This window comes from Mustela lutreola, chromosome 17, assembly GCF_030435805.1.
Source record: "Mustela lutreola isolate mMusLut2 chromosome 17, mMusLut2.pri, whole genome shotgun sequence".
NCBI classification, from domain to species: domain Eukaryota; kingdom Metazoa; phylum Chordata; class Mammalia; order Carnivora; family Mustelidae; genus Mustela; species Mustela lutreola.
In genome coordinates this window covers 11,824,446-11,838,734 of record NC_081306.1, presented here as the reverse complement: position 1 = coordinate 11,838,734, position 14,289 = coordinate 11,824,446, and the positions used below count along the sequence as shown (strand labels likewise).

The 14,289-nt window shown below is 42.4% G+C and overlaps 1 protein-coding gene across 2 annotated transcripts in view; it reads left to right on the top strand.

Annotated features, from left to right (window-relative positions):
• The first annotated feature begins 3,945 nt into the window (after positions 1 to 3,945).
• RRN3 (RRN3 homolog, RNA polymerase I transcription factor) overlaps positions 3,946 to 14,289 on the top strand; it is a 30,631-nt gene continuing 20,287 nt past the window's right edge. The window contains exons 1-6 of one of the 2 annotated variants that reach the window (XM_059154698.1): positions 3,946 to 4,102; positions 5,815 to 5,920; positions 7,355 to 7,411; positions 13,138 to 13,227; positions 13,338 to 13,467; positions 13,889 to 13,948. In XM_059154698.1, the coding sequence (XP_059010681.1) occupies positions 4,014 to 4,102; positions 5,815 to 5,920; positions 7,355 to 7,411; positions 13,138 to 13,227; positions 13,338 to 13,467; positions 13,889 to 13,948 (532 nt within the window). In that variant the 5' untranslated portion in view covers positions 3,946 to 4,013. The remainder of the gene's footprint in view (positions 4,103 to 5,814; positions 5,921 to 7,354; positions 7,412 to 13,137; positions 13,228 to 13,337; positions 13,468 to 13,888; positions 13,949 to 14,289) is intronic. The other variant, XM_059154699.1, reaches the window with a different exon arrangement.

Here is a 14,289-nt window from a genome sequence, read left to right as displayed (position 1 = left end):
TCTCTCTGCCTGCCTCTTTGCCTACTTGTGATCTCTGTCTGTTAAATAAATTTAAAAATTTTTTTTTTAATTTAGCAAAACCAATGGGACAATTTCAAATATAAAAACATTTAAAAATTAACCTTGTTACTGAGCTAAGTTACCCTTCTCCCATTTTGTATGAGTTAATATAGTTCATTGCACTAGATAAACATGGAAGACTATAAGCTTTTCCTTTTTTAAAATTTTTTAAAATTTCAAACATGTTTAAAAATGGGCTCCATGCCCATTGTGGGGCTTGAACTCATGATCTGGAGATCAAGAGTCACATGCTTTACTGACTGAGCTTTACTACCCCAGACTATATACTTTTTAGTCATCTGCACACACACACAAAAAAGAGAAAGAAAACTGCATTTTGACAAGTGCCAAAATTCATAAATTATTTTACAGTATAATATATATACAGTATGATATATGATATATGTATTAATTATATTACAGTATTATATATATACTGGAGATACACAGTTGAGATCTTGCATTAGTGAATGGAGTTTTTAGAAAGATAATTGATTCATGAACTAATTGTTGACTCTGGAAAGGGGAAAGGAACACATGGGATACCTCCCATTGGTTTTGCTGTTTAGAAATTGTTGACCTGGATCTTTCCAACCATTCAGCCATTTGGAAAGCTTTTTTTTTTTTTTTTTTTTTTTTTTTTTTTTGTAAACATTTCTTGAGCATTAATAGCTACCCTCTCATCCACAGCAAGTAAATTGGAAGCCATTGGGCACAATATGACCTCACCTGTCTGGATTAAGTTAGAGAAGGGCACTTGACTCAAACTTAGTCAATGAGAAATTCTTTGTTGCCTTAATATATCCTTGTATCCTTAGAAACAAAGTCTCCTTTTTTGCTTAAGCTAGCTCGAGATTGTTTCTGTTACTTTCAAGCCAAGAAGCTTGAACCAACAGAATTGCTCTAGGGATGGTTGTAAAATTCATCTCTCAGGGAAGACTGCTCTTTTGAAAAACAGTTTAATGGGTCTTCTGGGTATATGAAAGTAAAGCAAAGGTTCATTCTGGAATGAAGGAGCTCAGAACAATTATGAACAACTGCAATGCACAGTGATAAAAAGGAATGACTTCATTGTGGGCAAGGCTGTCTTTGCAGGCTGCCGTGTTAATGCTTGTTTGCCTTTCGTCTTTGTGTGTTTGTTTGTTTTGTTTTGTTTTTTTTGTTTTTTGTTTGTTTGTTTTTTTAGTACATGTGCTGCCAAAGCAAGAACTCATTTTTATTTTATTTTTATTAGATAATCTCTAAACCTAATGTGGGGCTTGAACTCAAGACCCTGAGTTCAACCTACAGACTGAGCCAGCCAGGTGCGCCAGTCTTCACTTTCTTTGATTAGAGCTGGAGATAAAAAAGAGATGGGACTCCAGGGAAGGCAAGACTGGATAAAGAAAGCTTTTGTCCTGGCAAGATGAGTTGGCCCATGGAATAGGGTGACTGAGTAGAGGACCCCCAATGAAGGGACATGACCAAAGATCTTCAACAGTGAATTGTGCCATTTAGCTTTAAGACTTTCCTTGTATATGTAGAAGCTTCCTTAGAAAAATTGTTTAACATGGAATCTAGTCTTAACTGTGCTTTGGGAAAATAAGGAGCTGTGCTCAAACTTAAGGGAAAGGTATTGCTTGGGTGTATATTGGCACAATCACTTTGGAAAACTCTTTCAACTGTGTCTCGAATCCCCTCCAAGCCAAAAATTCTACCCTAGAAACATTTCTACACACATGATTCAGGAGACTATACAAGCATATTCACAGTAATATGTGGGGGTTGGGGGAGGAAAAAATAATCTAAATGTTGGTGATAAGAAAATGGATATATAAATCATCGTATATTCATATAATGGAATGCTGCATGGCAGAGAAACACAACAGGGATGGATTGAAATCAAAAGTATAATGCAGAATGGAAATAATTTTATCATGGAAAGATAAGCAAAAGTATATACATATATATATATAAATAGTTTAGGAATATATATGGTAATTACATAAGAAAAGTTGAAATGGTTTTAAAGTTAGGGTAGTAATTAGCTTTGGGAAGAAGCAGAGAGAAGGTGGGACCTGGGAGGAACATACAAGAAGCTTCAACAATACAGGTTCAAGTTCTGTTTCATAAATTGGGCCATCATTCATCGGTATCCATTTTATTATAATATATAGCCTGCATTAACATGTTTTTTCATGCATGCCAGGCTTTTAAAAAAGAAAGAATAAAGTAATTGTCAAATTGTTTGCCAGTGCAGAGTTAAATTTCTACTGACAGTGAGAGTGCCAATGAATGTGATTTAATTTTTTTTTCCTTCTGCTTTGGGGATGGAGGGCATGAGATTCCAACTTCCAAGTCTGTCTTGGAGTATCTGTGAATTAGGGTGCAATTTCTTCTGCTCTCAGGACATTGATGATATCTCACCAACATTCCGAAGGAACTCTAAACCAATGGCATAAGAAATGGTGGGACCGGGTCGCCTAGGTGGCTCAGTGGGTTGAGCCTCTGCCTTTGGCTCAGGTCATGATCTCAGGTTCCTGGGATGGAGCCCCGCATGGGGCTCTCTGCTCAGCAGGGGAGCCTGCTTCCTCCTCTCCCTCTGCCTGCCTCTCTGCCTCCTTTTTAATCTTTCTGTCAAATAAATAAACAAAATCTTAAAAAAAAAGAAAAGAAAAGAAAAGAAAAAAATGCTGGGACCGTATGGAGTTGGCAGAGAGTTACTGATTTTACACTGTTGCAAGATAGAACAGTGCTTTATATTTAACAAGTTGCTGTCGTTGGTTTAATATCCTTTTATGGTTCTATACAGTTTCCAAGGGTTGCAACATTTTCCATTCCTAGAAACTGAGGGTAGGGGCAATCCCTCTTTCCCTCTGCTTCCTTCCCACCCACCATGCCTTGGCACCTGCTGTTCCCCACGCTGGAAAACCTTTCGCTGCTTTGTTATCTGGCCAACCCCTGGACCTCCCTTAAAAATTTAAGTTTTAGGGCGCCTGGTTGGCTCAGTGGGTTAAGCCGCTGGCTTTGGCTCCGGTCATGATCTCAGGGTCCTGGGATCGAGTCCCGCATCGGGCTTTCTGCTCGGCAGGGAGCCTGCTTCCTCCTCTCTCTCTCTCTGCCTGCCTCTCTGCCTATTTGTGATCTCTCTCTGTCAAATAAATAAATAAAAAATCTTTAAAAAAATTTTTAAGTTTTAAACAATGAGGGTTTTGAAGGGCTGGGGGGGGTGGGAAGTTGGGGGAACCAGATGGTGGGTATTGGAGAGGGCACGGATTGCGAGGAGCACTGGGTGTGGTGCAAAAACAATGAATACTGTTACGTTGAAAATAAATTTTAAAAATTTTTAAAAATTGAAGTTCAAAGGCTAACGCCTCTTGCAAACTGTCTCGTCTCACCCCAGACCACCACAGCGCGGGGATTTCTGGGCAAATCAAACCTCATCCCCAAGATGCGTTTGGACGTCTGCGAGGGTAGCGCCAAGGGTACAGAGCCCAGGATGCTCCGTGGAGCAGCCTAGTTCGAATCCCCCGGCTGCCCCCATCGCTGCGCGGGTTTGGGTTAATTAGAGCCTCGGTGTCTTGACTTTGACCGAGGGATGCTTTGACTCCGACAAGGTCATACTCGTGGAACCCGGTGACCGCTTAGCACCTCCCGGGGGGTTCTCGCGCTTCCTTCACGACCCCGGGAGCTGCTCGGAGCCGCCCAAGATCTCTCCTCCGCCAGCGCGGTGGCCACTCCGAACCCCGCAGCCCGCGGAAAGTCCTCCAGCTGCGAGGAGGGGCCCTGACGCGGAGCGGGGAGGAGAGCGAGCTCTGGCGGCGCTCTAGCCCGCCGGGAAGCGCCGCGCTCTCACTCGCGAATCCTGATTGGCTGAAGGCCGCCGCTCGCGCGTGCGCCTTCCGGGCCACCGGGCATGCCCGGAGGAGCACGACTTCCGGTGCGAAGCGCCGTCGTCGCGCTCGTCCGGCCCAATGGCGGCCCCGCTGCTTCACACGCGGTTTCCCGGGGATGCGGCCGCCGCAGCCTCTGCAGTCAAGACGCTGGGCGCGTCGAGGACCGGGTGAGAGTCCGGGATGCTTCCTTCTGCGCCTCTGGGACCGAAGCCCAGGGTCCGGGGTTAGGACAGCGGGTGTGTGAAAGGGCCTGGGGCAGAGCTGAGGGAATCGTGGGAGCAACGGGGAGAGGCTCATCTCAGGTTCTCGGGAGTAAGGCCAGGCCCCTATAAGTGGGTGGTAAAGGTGGGAGAGGGGGGCTGGGAAAATGAAGCTGTTCTCCGTTCCGGAGTCCCCATTGCTCCCCACGGGGCTGTCTCGTCGCGCCCCAGGCCGGGGGACTTACCTTCTCCTTTCCTCATCTCTCCGGCTTCTTCGTCTAGACGTGGAGAGAGTTCCCTGAGCTCTTACTTCTCAGGCGAACGTTGTCTTTGATGGCAAATGAACTCGTCATTTTCTGTTGATGTTTGCAATTAGTTTCCACATACACGGTTTTTTTTTTTTTTTTTAAGTCTTCCTCAACTGTTTCTTTAAAAAACGATTTGTCATCTGAGAGAGGGAGAGCGAGCTGGGGGAGAGCCCCCGGGAGAGCGAAATCTCGAGCCCATCTCCCCGCGGAGCTCAGCGCTGGAGGTGGGGCGCGGTCTCAGGACCCTGAGATCATGACCTCAGCCGAAATCAAGAGTCCCACGCGTAACCGACTGAGCCACCCAGGCGTCCCCGTCTTTCTTAACTTTGAAAGCACCTAATCCCCATAAAAAATTTTGGGGGTTAACTTTTGGAGTCATTAGTAGGTTGCTTTTTTTTTTTTTTTTTACCCCCCCCCCCACTACTCCGCTCTGAGTAAAGGGGGGGAAAAAAAACAAAACTTTATGAAACACTTAGCAATTGTATCCTTCATAGTATTTATTAAGTGCCTATACTTTTGTGGTTATACAGTCAAAAACAGGAGCTGTCAAAAGAGACCTCTGCTGTCAGCAGAGCTTAAGGAGGGAAAGACGGTGATCAGGCAAGCAAATAAATAAAAGAATAGCGTGGTTTCGGGTAGAGGTAGCCTGAAGAGATAAAAACAGGGTAGTAGGGGGAGTGAGGTGATGGATCCTTTGAATTTTGGCCCCCCTGACATTTGACCTTTAGCTTGAACCAAGACAGGAACTCCGTGTGTCTAGATCTGGAGCACGAGTATTTCAGATAAAGGGAACAGTAAGAGAAATGGGAATCAGCTTGGCAAGTCTGAAGAATAGCAAGGACACTATGGTCGCAGCATGTTAAGTGGAGGTGAGGTCAGGTAGGTAGGGGCCAGTTGAAGACAGTGACACAGAGTTTGAAATTGTGTTCTTTTTTTTTTAAGATCTTATTTATTTGACAGAGAGATCACAGGTAGGCAGAGAGAGAAAGAGAAGAGGAAGCAGGCTCCCTGCTGAGCAGAGAGCCTGATGTGGGGTTCGATCCCAGGACCCTGAGATCATGACCTGAGCCAAAGGCAGAGACTTAACCCATTGAGCCACCCAGGCCCCCCGTGAAATTATATTCTAAGTGAGGTGGAAGACCTTTGTAGAATGCAACAGGAGAGTAGAGTAGCAGGATCTGTTTTAAGTTTTGGAAAGATCATTAGATCACTGATTGAAGACTTTGGGAGGTTAAAGTGGAAGCAAGGAGGCCAGGTAGGAGGCTTTAGCAATAGTCCGATGGAATGATGTTGGCTCCATAAATATTGACTGTTACAATTTTTATTATTCTCTGTCCTGCACTTAATAGTGTGATAATCTTGGGTCTACAGGCTTTCAGATATGCTCACATTAGAAAATGATTTCTTCAATTCTCCCCCAAGAAAAACTGTTCGGTTTGGTGGGACTGTGACAGAAGTCTTGCTGAAGTACAAAAAGGTAAGAGGCGATAATGTGAGGTTTGGTGTCCTGTCTCCTGCCCACTCCTGCTTGCTTGCTTTAAAAGATTATATTTATTTGACAGAGACACAGCAAGAGGGAACACAAGCAGGGGTAGTGGGAGAGGGAGAAGCAGGCCTTTTGCAGAGCAGGGAGTCTGATGTTGGGCTACATTGCAGGACCCTGGGATCATGACCTGAGCTGAAGGCAGACACTTAATGACTGAGCCACCCAGGTGCCCCTGCCCCCTGCTTTATTGAGATGTAATTGATACGTTGAGGTTTAGTGGTTCTTCTTCTTCTTCTTCTTCTTTAAGTTTTATTTATTTGACACAGAGAGAGAGATCACAAGTAGGCAGAGCAGCAGGCAGAGAGACAGAGGGAAGCAAGCTCCCCGCTGAGCAGAGAGCCTGATGTGGGGCTCAATCCCAGGACCCTGAGATCATGACCTGAGCTGAAGGCAGAGGCTTAACCCACTGAGCCTCCCAGGCGCCCGAGGTTTGGTTAATTTGTTGCTGGTTAGGATACACTCAGGTCTTTATAAAACTAAAGACCAGCAGACGTAATAAAGTGAATTTGAGATGTTAGTCTTGAAGTCAGTTATTTAATAACAGCATTATATTGTCAGCTTAGAATTAGAGTAATAACCTCTTTGCTGAGGTTGTATATCTTCACATGCTTTACTTAGAGAGTATCTTTAAAAAACTTGAGCAAGTGCTAGAATAAAAGTCATTATTAGATCAGAGCATTTTTCTTTCTTTACAAAAAAAAATTTTTTTTTGAAGATTTTATTTATTTATTTGAGAGAGACAGTGAGTAAGAACACCAGAGCAGGGAGGGTCCGAGGGAGAAGCAGACTCTCCACTGAACTGGGAACCCATTGCTGGCTCGATCCTGGGACCCCGGGATCATGACCTGAGGTAAAGGCAGACTCTTACCTGACTGAGCCACCCACGCACCCAAGAGCATTTTATATCTTAAGGAATTCCTACGCATTGTTTGGGACAATAAACCAGCTCTATCAGTAGTGGTTGGTTTTGTTTTTTGTTTTGATTTTGTTTCAGTTTAGAAGTGCTTCTACTAAATCTCGGTGATGGAGGGAAATTATGAATGTTTGTTTTTATACGTATAAGCATTTTAGATCTGCATATGTGAATGGATGGTATCTTGTGTCATCAGTTGTTGTATTTAGGTGTCAGTACACAAGTATACCTAAATGTGAACAACCTTTCAGTATTCATTTTTACTTTTTTCCAAGCTGCCTAGCTGCACTTACATGAGTTTTTAAATGTTTGGAGTTAACAATTTTATAGTCCTGATGTGTGAAAGTTATGATGTTCCTTTTGTAATAGTTAAAAGTCCTGCTGTTCATCTTTAACAGGAAACTGAAGCAAGCAGAACTACTTTTTTTTTTTTTAACCCTGTTCTTGTTTAGGGTGAAACCAATGACTTCGAGTTGTTGAAGAACCAGCTGTTAGATCCAGACATAAAGGTAATTAATTTACATTTGATTGTTAGCAGAATTGTTGCTACTTCGTACAGATTCAGTTTGCACTTTTGGTCCACTTCCATTCTCTAGAACTTGCTCTCTCTGTATTATCCCTCACTGTAATGCAGCCCCTCTCAACCAGGGGCACTTTTGCCCCCAGGGCACATTTGGTGTTGAACTGGAGACATTTTTGGTTGCCCGGTCTTGGGGAGGGAGGGCTACTACTAGCATCCAGTGAGGTGGGTGACGGGGTTGTGGCTAAAAGTCCAGCAATGCACAGGGTGGCCCTCCACAACAAAGAATTTTCAAGTCCAGGGTGTCAGGTTGAGATTGAAGTGCCAGTTCTCAGATTGAGATCTGTGCTTTATCTTTCCTTTCTGGAACCTCTTTCCTCTCTGCTCCATGCTGCTCTCCTGTCTCTTAACTGTGAAAACAAAAACACAAGTTGACTTGTCTTTCAGGCTAGTTCCCTTTTCAGTGTTTTTGGAAATGTTTCAAGAGATGTACCTTTTAAGATATGTACCTGTCATGTAGGCACAAGTCAGTGAATTTTGTTTCCCTTTTCTTCCCTGTATTTTCCAATTTTGGAAAGAGTTGTCTCTTACAATGGCCCTAGTAGTCCTATTGCCTGGGATCAAATACTTACATGGTTTTCCCAGTGTGTGATCTTGGGCAACTTGTTTAACCTCTCTCCCTTTGTTTTGTCTTTGTAAAACCAGGGAGACAGTAGAGAGGGGTCTTTTAAATGTAGAGGTTTTAGAGGATCCAGTGCGTTAATATATGAGAAGCACTTAGAACAGCCCCTGACACAAAGGGCTTTGTAGTTGTTAGCTCTCGTTCCTGCTGACAGCCTGCACTTTCTCAATTCTGTGCATTTTTAAATCGACTGTGAAGTCCTCTGTTGTGATTACCGGGACAGAGAATACCAGTCCTTTCTTACATGCTGATTTTAGCGGACTTCTCCCCCCGCCACCAAAGCCTCACATGAACTTGTAGCAGTTGACACTGTTGGCTGCCCACTTCTTAAAACCTTCCCTTCAGTTTCTGAGATCTTCTGTCTTCTTATCACTTACATTTAATCATTCCTGTGACTGGTTCTTAAATTTGGTGTTGGTGAGGTTTCCAGACTTGACGCTTTCCTTCCTCCGAAGATTCTTCTTTCATGATCTCCTTAGGCCGTCGTGGCTTTGGAACTCACCCATGGCCTGGTTAACTTCCAGGTTTGTATCTACAGCTCAGAGTGCTCATGTGGGCTCCAGACTTGTTTGTTTTAAGGGTTTATTTATTTATTTGAGAGCAAGAGAGAGAGAGAGCAAGCAGGCACACAAGCAGGGTGGGGTGCAGGGAGAGAATCTCCAGCAGACTCCTGCTGAGCACGGAACCTGACATGAGACTTGATCTCAGGACCCCCAAGATCATGACCCCAGCCAAAATCAAGAGTAGGATGCTTAACCGCCTGAGCCACCCATCCTCCCCTTCCCAATTTGTTTCTTAACTGCTAGCCCACAAGTATTACAAGTGCCTCAGATTTAGTATTTTCTCTCTCCCAAATGCACTCCTCTATAGTCTTCTTTATGGGCCTAACTGACGTGTTGCTGACCTAGTTCTTGAGCTAGGAACCTTGGGGTCTGTCTCGACTTTGTCTCCTCTCATTTCCATTGATTCACCAGGGCCTTTGGAGGAAGAAAAAAATCTTTCAAGGCTTCTTGCATTGTTGGTACTCTTTGGTCTGGATTCTTCCCTTTACTCCTTTAGGTTATCTACATTCCGTTCTCCTCCGGCTCCCCGTATTGACCCTCCCCTCCCCCGCCAAATATTACCCTCCACAGTGCAGCTTAAATAATCTCTAAAGCATATACTAAACATGTTATTTTCCTGAGGGAAACCTTCATGGCTTTGCAGGAAAGCCCACCTTAGCATGATCTGCTGCATTTCTTTGTATGTTCGGTCTCACTACTTTATTCCATGGATTTGCCACTTTTTTCGTCTTCTTTTCTTTTATAAATTTTTTTAAAAAGTCATCTCTACACCAAGCATTGGGTGCCACTTCTTTTCATCTTTATCTCTTTGCCTGTGCCTTTTGTGGCTGCAAGAAGGCCTCTGTATCCACTTTAGTTAGTCCCTGTGGGAGCATGGGCTCTGGCTTCATGGCCTCGTCTACTGGCTTTGTGACTGAGAGTAAATATGCAGCATTTCCGTGCCTCATTGCCCCCAGCTATAAAGTGGGAAGCAATGTTAGCACCTGCCTCATGGGATGGTTGTAAGGATTAAACGACTTACTATATGTTCAAATCTTAGAACAGTGGCTGGCAGTAATATAAATTACTATATTAGTTTTACTGTTATTATTACTTTATCTACAAAATTCCTGTTTGAGATCCAGCTGAAGTATCCCCCCCCCCCAAGATTTTATTTATTAGAGAGAATGAGCAGGGAGAGGGGTGAAAGGAGAGAGAGAGACAGACTCCCTGATGAGCAGGGAACCTGAGGCAAGGCTTGAGCGTAGGACCCTGGAATCATGACCCATGCTGAAAGCAGACTCTTAACCGAGGTGCCCGTGAAGTGCCCGCTTTAATGGAAATTTCTTTGGTTCTCTCTAAGCTCATGGGTGTTCATTCACTCTGTTCCCCACCCTTCCAGCACATCTTCCTAATTACAAATCTGACTTACAGGGACTTTGGTGACCATTTATCTCTGCCCCCTTTTGATTCCCAGATTTGTCTGTTGACTTGTTTGCCATATACTCTAGCTGAAACGGAACTACTTTTGGTTTTCTGAATACATGCTTGTTGCTCTATGAGTAATGGAGCCCCCAGAGAACATTCGGTCTGTTGAGAGACAGCAGAAGTGTCACTTCCTGTTTGAAGCTCTCCCTGACCCTTGCGTTCTTCCATTGGTACAAAGGACTATTTTCTTTGTGTTCTGTTGTTGTTTTTAGGATTTTATTTGTTTAAGTAATCTCTTCGAGCGCCAGTGTGGAGCTCAAACTCACAACTCCAAGATCAGGAGTTGCATGCTTTGCCAACTTAGCCAGCCAGGTGCCCCACTGTAGTGTTTTTTTTTTGTTTTTTGTTTTTTTTTTTTTAAGATTTTATTTATTTATTTGACAGAAATCACAAGCAGGCGGAGAGGCAGGCAGAGAGAGAGCAAGAAGCAGGCTCCCCGCTGAGCAGAGAGCCCCATGCAGGGCTCGATCCCAGAACTTTGGGATCATGACCTGAGCCGAAGGCAGAGGCTTTAACCCGCTGAGCCACCCAGGCGCCCCCCCACTGTAGTTTTTATCAGCAGTTCTCATTGTATCTTGATGTACTAACAGTTGCATCATTTGTGTCTCTTGTTAGTTCAGAGAGTGTTGCAAGTGATTTTCAGTACTAAAGCAGCAGAGTCTGCGACTAGTTTACTTTAAAAGAAGGAGCAGTTCAAATGCTAGCTTTATCATTTTGTTGCACCTTTTTTTTAGTGGAAAAGGGATAGGATAGAGTTAACTCATTTTTTATTTGCACGTACCTTAGCTTGTCTTCTCTGCTTCAAGCCTCGGTGAGCTACCAGTAAAGTTACCTTTACTGGTTGTGGACATGATGAAATTACCATAGTGCACATGAGTTGGAATTTCCTTGATTTTACTGCCCGCTTACTTGGGGTTTCATCAGGAAAAGGTCGGTCCCATTGAAGTTTGTTGCTGCACATCACAGACGGTCAGCGGTTGAATGAATGGGGATGGGCTCCTTCTCTTTGTGGAGCAAGGCATTGTGGGAAAGTGGACAGTGTAGTTTTTGACCCAGTCAGACAGGTTTGAACCCAGTTCTTTATTAGCTTCTCAAACGGGCAGGTTGCTTATTAATTTCTCTTGGCCTCAGTTTCCTCAGCTGTAAAGTGGGAACACCAGCAGTCCATTTTAAGCATTGTTAGGGTTGGTAAGAGATGCACTTGTGTGCTCTTGGCACCATGCCTGGAGCCTGCTGTGATCTCACTAAGTGGCGCCCCCATCAGTGATCTGTAATTGCAAGCACAGCCCTGGCTGGTTGTCACGTAGGTACAATATGGTCTGTGATAATCTCCCTAGAAGCACAGCACTGTCTGTTAATCGTCTCTTGTGATCGTCTTTTGTTTGTTTATATGGTCCTTTCCCTCCTGAGCCTGAATCAGCATTAACCATTTCTTTCAAAATTGGGGGTTTATAGTTTGTTCTTATGTATGTTGTGCATATGCATTTATACAAACAATATGTTTTATGTTTACTTAACTGATAACATTTTATACATGGCTTGTTTTCTTTTAGCCGTTTTTTGCATGTCACTAGACGTTATTAATAACGAACAGTTATTTTCTTGCCTAAAAAATGCAGGCTCCCATGCTGAGCAGGGAGCCTGATGCAGGGCTCGACCCCAGGACCCTGGGATCATGACGGGAGGCAGACATTAACCGACTGAGCCACCCAGGCGCCCTGACACTTTTTTTTTTTGAGAGAGAGAGAGTTGGGGGGAGAGAACATGCACGAGCCGGGGGAGGAAGCAGGGAGAGAGAGATTCTTAAGCAGGCTCTATGCTTAGTGCAGAGCCTGATGTGGGACTTGATCTCAACAATACCGAAATCATGACCTGAGCCGAAATCAAGGGTCAGACGCTTAACCAACTGAGCCACCCAGGTGCCCCTATATGTAACAGATCTGAATATGTGTGTGTGTGTATTAAAAAAATATATACTTTATATATATAATATTTATTTATATATATTATTATATTTATATATTTTATCATAATATTTGTATTGTATTATACATTTAAATATAATATATATAAAGTGTATATATACATAAATATACAAATATATAAGTATATATAAATATATAATATATAATAATAAATATATTTATATTAATATATTTATATTAATATATAAGTATATATAAATATATATTTATATATATAAATATATACTTAAACATATTTATATATAAATATATTTAAATGTATAATATAATATAAATATTATATAACAGATATATACACACACACACTTTTTTTTAAAGATTTTATTTATTTATTTGACAGAGATCACAAGTAGGCAGAGAGGCAGGCAGAGAGAAGGGGGAAGCAGGCTCCCTGCTGAACAGAGAGCCCTGCTGAACAGAGAGCCCGAGATCCCAGGACCCTGAGATCATGACCTGAGCCGAAGGCAGAGGCTTAACCCACTGAGCCACCCAGGTGCCCCTGGATCTGAATATATTTAAGTCTAGTTATAGATTGGCTTGAGAAGAAGTTACATGTATTGACATCTCTAATTAATTAGCTTAGACTGAATGTTAACATGTTCACACACCAGCATGAAATTAGAGGAAATTGAGGTAACTCTTGGTCCTTATGGTGTTACAGTATTTGAATTTGCTATCATTCTGCAGTTTGAAAAATTCTCACGTGTCAACATTTGAGGTGTTTCCACTTAGGGCAGACAGAAGCAATCAGAATGAAATATTGCATTTAATTCTCTTTCCTGTGTGTCAGAGTTCATGTGTTACTTTTTTTAAAACAGGGAAAGGTATCGTATCGTCCTTTTGTTTTGATACAAACTAAGAAATTTTTGGTTCAATTTTGGCTTCAGTACAAGTTTGTGACTTTTTTCTCCTAATTTAAATATTATTGTCAGGTGCTTGGTGCAAGATAGGTATCGTCTTTTCAGTTATTTTAGAGGATTTTGTGATTTTGACAGGACTTTTCTTTGTTTGCCTTAAGGATGACCAGATCATTAACTGGCTGTTAGAATTCCGCTCTTCCATCATGTACTTGACTAAAGAATTTGAGCAGCTGATCAGTATTTTATTGGTAAGTTGGCCGCTTATGTCATTGACTAGTTTGTGATTCAGTACTTTGAAAACAGAACACATTGTATCAGTAAAATGTTTCTTTTGTGTGTCTCTCCCTCCCACCCCTAGAGACTGCGCTGGTTGAATAGAAGTCCGACTGTGGTGGAGGAGTACTTGGCTTTCCTCGGTAATCTTGTATCAGCGCAGACTGTCTTCCTTAGACCCTGTCTCAGCATGATTGTTTCTCATTTTGTACCTCGTAAGTGGTGCTTTGCTTTCTTTGCTTTTTCATTTTTTTAAACACCTCTTTATTAAGATACTGCCCTCTCAGAACCCTGTGGGGATTGTACCAACATGGAAAATTCTGAGATGCATATTGGCAGCAGTTTGGGTACCTCTCTGTTCCCTGTAAGGATTTCTGTGGCGGCATCTATATTTGTTGCTGTGATTTTTTTTTTTTAATGTAATTTGCGTTAGTGAGATTCTCAGGAAGTGTTAAAAGTCAGGAATTTTTAGCTTTATCTGTAAAGTTACTTGACTTTTTTTTTCTTTTTCTTTAGACTGCACATTCAATCATTGTACTAAGTTTGGACAATGGAAAAATCACTTTTTTGTGTACCTGTTGATTGTTTAGGTTGGTGACACAAAGAATGACGTATTTTTGTTTTTCCCCTCAAAAGCCCGAGTGGTCATTAAGGACGGTGATGTCGATGTTTCAGATTCTGATGATGAAGATGACAGTAAGTATAAAGAGGACTAAAGCGAGGGTTTCCTTCTGTGTCTGGCAGAATCATGCTGAAGGTTAAAGTATAGAGGCAGCTTTAGGATTTATTCTAATGCTTAGACTGCAACAAATGACAACCTCTGATAGACTCTTTTTTGTTACATTCAGCAGTCACATGTAATCAGTTGCCCTTAGCACATTACTTATGTCATCAATCTACTTAGTCTTCATTGATGGTTGGTTCTGGAGAAATATCTTAAATTTAATATTTTGCTAATAAATGACTCAGTTTTGGTTAGGAGGTGTTTTTAGCTAAAAAACAAAAAACACATAATTTTTTGGTTTTCAGTTTTATCT